This window comes from Cnephaeus nilssonii (genome assembly GCF_951640355.1).
Source record: "Cnephaeus nilssonii genome assembly, chromosome: 13".
Classification (NCBI taxonomy): Eukaryota; Metazoa; Chordata; class Mammalia; order Chiroptera; family Vespertilionidae; genus Cnephaeus; species Cnephaeus nilssonii.
Genome location: NC_137084.1, coordinates 18,757,397 through 18,763,786, shown reverse-complemented (window position 1 = coordinate 18,763,786; position 6,390 = coordinate 18,757,397). Strand labels below are relative to the sequence as shown.

The window sequence follows — 6,390 nt, the reverse complement described above, 5'->3', positions numbered from 1 at the left end:
CTCCAGGTTGCCTCACTTCCACTCTCCTGTATCATTTCACCAGGTGTGTGGCCATATGGTAAACTCAGTTGATGTTCACTAAAGTGGGAGTTAATAGATATCTATTCTGAAACCACCTACGCTCAGTCAACTGAGAGGACCTTGAGCAAGCTGCTCTTATTTATAGGCTTTTATTTTTTCTCCTTTGTATTGATGGCTTCTACAGAGTCTTCAATATTATAGCTGCAGGCCTGATCTTTTGCTCTGGTCTATATTTCATTTTGCATTCCCAGCAGCAGCATGTAACTAATTCATGTCACTCCTAACACTCTTTCAGTTTCTGGGTCTTATTTTTGAAGATATGTTTACCAAATCTGCTGTGAGTTCTCTGCTCTTCTAGTGGAAACAACGACCATTCAATGGCCAATGAAAACTACACGAGGATCACCGAGTTCATTTTCACAGGTTTGAATTACAAACCCCAATTGCAGATCTTTCTCTTCCTGCTCTTCCTGAGTTTCTACATCATTAACCTCACAGGAAACTTGGGTATGATTATTCTGGTACGGATTGATAACCGCCTTCACACACCTATGTACTTTTTCCTCAGCCACTTGTCCTTTGTGGACATCTGCTTCTCCTCAGTCGTGAGCCCTAAGATGCTCACTGACTTCTTTGTGAAAAGGAAAGTCATCTCTTTCTTGGGATGTGCTTTGCAGCAGTGGTTCTTTGGGTTCTTTGTAGCAGCAGAGTGTTTTCTCTTGGCGTCCATGGCCTATGACCGCTATGTAGCTATCTGCAACCCACTATTGTACTCAGTTGCCATGTCTCAGCGACTCTGTATCCAGCTGGTGGTTGGTCCCTATGTCATCGGGTTTATGAACACCATGACTCATACGACAAACACATTTCGTCTCCCTTTTTGTGGCCCCAATGTCATCAATCATTTTTTCTGTGATGTGTCTCCTCTGCTTTCCCTTGCATGTGCGGATACTGAGTTCACTAAGTTGGTAGTTTTCGTCGTGGCTGGAGCTGTGGGAGTCTTCAGTGGTCTGACTATCGTGGTCTCCTACATTTACATCCTCACTGCCATCCTGAAGATCCACTCTGCCGATGGGAGGCGCAAAGCCTTTTCCACCTGCTCTTCTCACCTGATAGCCGTCTCTATCCTGTATGGTACTCTTTTCTTTATCTATGTACGACCTAGTGCAAGTTTCTCCCTGGATATCAATAAAGTGGTGTCCGTGTTTTACACTGCAGTGATTCCTATGTTAAACCCACTTATCTACAGCTTGAGGAACAAGGAGGTCAAAGATGCCATCCACAGGACTATCGCTAAGAGGAAGACTTGTTGGGCCTAAATTCTTATCTAGAAAGGAAATTAGGGGAGGATTCTAAATGGACAGACTAATTGTGTAGATTTCCAAGATTCTAGGCCACTTGCAAATGTTTGGGGGCTGGTTGACATTCCTTTCTTTGTTCATCTATCCTATCATTCATTCATTTAGTCAATTAGTATAGATTCATTAAGCCCTGTATGTGATCTTTTCTATGCAATATTCCAATATTATAGTTCAAACTCACAGCCCATTTAATTTTGCTTCTCTTGGACATCTCAGTCTGATTATTTCCCAAAAAGCTTTATTTAATGTCAGTTTTTATTATAATTTTTTATCATTCTGCTAATGTTTTCTCTTCCTGGTGACTCCTTGGTACTGGAATTTTAAAATGCAGTACTTTAGGTTTTACACTCACATCTAGTTCCCATCAATAGGAATCTGAAAAAAAAAGAAAAAAGAAAGAAATGAGATCTCATGTTTAACCTCATTAGTGGAATGAAATCCTTGGCTGTAAACACCAGTTTTGGGGGTGACCTTAGCACAGAAAACTATATACATCTCAGGGACTGAAGACCGATCTGTGTTCCACTCTGACAGATGGGGTGGTCCACATAGCCTGTTGAAGTAATGAAGAGACTTGTGCTCATTCTAGTGCATTTTATACCTGAAAAAGCTTCTTATAGAAGGGGGGAAGCTTATCTTTTCTTAGAATTCAACTTTTCTGGTAGATGCTCAGAAGATTACCTAAACTTCTCTATGTGGGGCTTGGTTGTGCATGTGATAGTGCCTGTTAATAAATTAAGTTCATTACCCACTCAGTACAGAGAAATGTTGTGGTTGTATTTAGACTCTTCATCCAGATCTCCCTGTTCCTAGTAAGGTCAGTAGATTTGTAGCATCACAGGGCAGTATATACACGTAACTCAACTTGATGGTTATGACTCCTGGGCAATGTAAGTGCTGGGCAGCCCTGATCTGAGACCCAGGAATGTGCCTAATTTTATATTATCTTTCTTGATCTATCCTTATCTCTTGATGTTGACATAAAGACACGAAAAGGAGATAGTTTCACTGAGGAAACAGGTCAGCTTTCCTAGATGACATTATAATGTCATGGCTAAATTGTTATAGAAATGTCCTCAGAATTTTAAGGAACTCTTAAGTCTGCTTTTTCTCCCAAAATGAGTTTAGCAAACCTGATTAAGAAGCATTCTCTAAAAGTCACAGTCTATCTATTATTTAGATTCAGAAATAAATTTTCTAAACATTTGAACACTTTCTACATACAAACTATTGTGAGCTATTTTCTATTGATTTTCGTACAAGGCATGATCTCTGAAAATGGACAATCAACCAGCGAGTACTCACACAATCATAGCATGCTTTCTACCTATAGGGGCCTTAAAAACCAGTTTCTCCTGACCAGATGACTGTCTCATAATTGAAGCTTGGGGTGGGGTGGGGTGCGGGGATGTTTTATTATCTTATGCATTATAAAGCCCAAAATATGACTTGCCATAAAATGTATTTATGGCAGGTTCATTTAAACTTCAGGAACCTTGTTTTAGAGTGGGTTTCCTAGATGGGATAAAATTTATTCCAGAATATTTATTGGAGATATCAGAAAAGAAAAATGAGCACAGCCAGCATGGCTCAGGGGTTGAGCATCTACCTAGGAACCAGGAGGTCACGGTTCAATTCCTGGTCAGGACACATGCTTGGGTTGCGGGTTCAATCCCCAGGGTGGGGCATGCAGGAGGCAATTGATCAATGATTCTGTCTCATCATTGATGTTTCTATCTCTCTCTCTCTCTCCCTTTCCCCTTCTCTCTGAAATCAATACAAAAAAAAAAAAGAAAGAAAAGCAAAATGATATAACAAAAAGAAACAAAATTTAGAGTTGGAAGACCTCATACATTTATATATTCAACAAATAATGATCAAATATCTTCTGTGTGCCAGGCACTGAGCTTGGTGTTGTAAACAACAGTGAAGAAAATGAACAGCATTCCTGTATCCACAGAGTTGATAGGATAGCATATCTAAGATGTACTTCTGTTTATTACCCTTTGGGTGTATCAGTCAAGCCCATATAAGATAAATGGAAGTAATGATAGTATCTACTGTATCATAGGACTACTGTGAAGATTAATTAGAGGATGCAGGTGGAATCACTTCATATACTTCATAAACATATTTTCTGCTCCCTAATAAAAACTATTAATTGAAAATAACAACACTTTGGAACCACGATTTTATCCTAAGTGTGCCAGATTCTTCAATACAGGTTCATTTGCAGGATCTTAAATGCAACAATGGGAGGGAGAGTGGAGGCAGCATGGTACAGCCACTTGAATTCTAATCCTGGATCCATCACTGGAATTTTGTGATTTTTAGGGTTTTCTTTTAATCCCAACTATAAACTAACAAGAACAATGCCCAATTTACTGAGGATTTGCAACCAATTGCTTGAAGGAGCTGAAGTTCACAGGGTATAAGTAGGAGGCATTTTCATTATTATTTTTTTTTTTGTCCATTGCCCTTTCAAAATGCTGGCTGATGTGTCATCTCAAACCTCCTGATCACTCACATTGTTGACAGATCTAATAGATTTTTCTTTCACTCGGAAGTAAGAAACAAATGTTTTCCATTTCCAACTATTAAAAGTCAAGTTCAGACCAGATCAAGATGGCAGAGCAGGTAAACACTGTGCTCTTCTCCTCCCACGACCATATCAAAATTGCAAATACAGTGCAGAATGACCATCATTAAGTATAGCTGAAAAGAATTGCTATAGCTAAGAATATACAGAAGCCACATTGAGACTTTGAAGGTATTAGTTAAATAAATTGGGTTACATCCATGAAATTTCAAATAAGCCAAGTCCATAGTGATGTCAAACTTCACAACATTTTTCAAATTAAAACATCCTTCCTCCCCCTTCTTAGGCTCTCGAGTGGTAATGAAAGGGGCAGGTCTGAATCTCTATTATTGCTGCCCCTTCTTTCTCACTTTGCAGCTGCTGGGATGGAAAGAAGAGGGGAAAGAGAGCAGAAAAACACTGACTGGGATAGTTGGAATCTAATGTCAACATCTTTTAATGACAGAGGCATGATTACTGGCTCTTTCCCTTGGGGATTGTCCTAAAGAAATAATCCAAAATGCAAGGTTGAATGGTGGTGGCACCTTTATCCAGGGATGTGTTTTTCATTGTGTATGTACAAAACCCAAGTAACTCCTGGTTTCATTAGCTAGTAGGTAAAACTGGCATTCTCTTTCCTTTAATGCTAAATTATGATGAGCTCAAGTTGTTGATGCAAGATGCAGAGTGTGATGTCTCTTCTCCATGTAGTTCAGAGCAATCCAGGGAGAGAAACAATTTATACTGTTGCTCTCCTGCCTTCTCAGCTGCCTCTGGCTGCTTCTACTTCACCCACAGGTTCTTATTCCCATTGCTCCAAGTCTTCTCTTATACTTCTCAGTAGTGGCTATTCTTCAAAGATTCCATCATTTTCTCCCAAACCTGCCAACAGTCCCACTTTATTTTAAGTCACCCATAGCATATTTGAGGCCGGGCTGCAACTTCTATTGGGACTTTATTAGAGGTTGGAGATAATGAGAGAGATGTGAAATTCTGAGGATAACTTGGAGGTACAACATAGATTCCTCTGAGTCTATGAGTGGCTTGCTTTGTGGACTACAGCAAGACAGTCCCATCAGGACAAAGTGTCCATTCATAGAACATTTGCTTAAGGCTTGGAATTATCATGGGACAACACCACATGAAATTCCTCATGGCTAGGTCATGATTGAATTCAGCCAAAATGAGTTCTGTTCTTTGTACAGTCTTGTCTTCATCTAAAGGTGCTTCCTGTAGAGTCTCAACCCACAATTCCTTAAGAGAATCTAATTAAGGAGAACATACTGAGTCAACCACAATTCAGAGGGATTTCATAACCCAATTCATACTTAGAAAAGAATTATAGGTTTTAAACACATCCTACAGTAATATATATATATATATATATATATATATATATATATATATATATATATATTTATTTATTTATTTTTTTACAAAGAAATAATCAGTAGAGACATACTGGTGCATAACTGGAAAGAAAAGTTCCACAAAATATACTTAGTTTTACTACCTGCAACATCTGTTTATTACTAAATTTCAGGGATTGACAAACTACAGGCTGTGGGCCAAATCCAGGCCAGCACCCTGGATTTTAACCATTTGTAAGAATGGTTAAAAAAAATGAAAAGCAGAATAATATTGCATGACCCATGAAAATAACTTGGAGTTCAAATTTCAGTGTTCATAAATAAATTCTTATTGGAATACAGCCATCTTCACATCAGAGTTTCTCCACAGCAATGCTGTGGACAATTTGGACAGGATGACACTTTGTTGTGGGCACTGTCCTTTGTATTAGAGAATGTTTAGTCTCATCCTATACTCATTAGATGCCTGTAGCATCCCACCCCAGTCATTACAACAAAATGTATCCAGATATTTTCTGTGGTGAAAATATATGTAAGACAGAACTACAGCTCTATGGCTTGTCCCTGCTGCTTTGGGGGTTCAAGAGCAGAGTGGGGTGGTTGTCAGGGGGACAGTATGCCAGCAAATTTTAAAATATTTACTATATGGCCCTTTATAAAAAAGTTTGATGATTCCTACTTTATCATTTTTGTTTTCTAAACAATGCTGGTCATGACCTACTAAACTGATTTAATTTCCCACTAATAAGATTCCAACTGCCGTTTGAGAAACCCTATTCCCGTGCAGCTCCAGAGAGGCAGTATATTGAATATTGGATAAGAGCATAAGACTTAGAACCAAACGTGGGTTCATATTGCAACTATATTATTTAATAGATGTGTGAACCTGAGCAAGTTACATAACCTCTCTGAGCTTTTGTGACCACATATAGAGTGGGAATGATAACAATAGCAGTTACACAATTGTTTGCTATTATTATTGGTGTTTGTATTAGTCAGGGTCCTCAGAGAAACAAAACCAATAGAATGTGTGTGTATATATACAATGTGATTTATGTTA

General features: G+C 38.6%; 1 protein-coding gene across 1 annotated transcript in view; it reads left to right on the top strand.

Moving 5' to 3' along the window:
- Window positions 1-398: 398 nt before the first annotated feature.
- Window positions 399-6,390, top strand: part of LOC307109353 (uncharacterized protein) — a gene marked incomplete at both ends in the record, with an annotated part of 50,002 nt that continues 44,010 nt past the window's right edge. Inside the window, 2 exons of the mRNA XM_079788039.1 lie at window positions 399-1,329; window positions 4,268-4,294. Of these exons, the coding sequence (XP_079644165.1) occupies window positions 399-1,329; window positions 4,268-4,294 (958 nt within the window). The remainder of the gene's footprint in view (window positions 1,330-4,267; window positions 4,295-6,390) is intronic.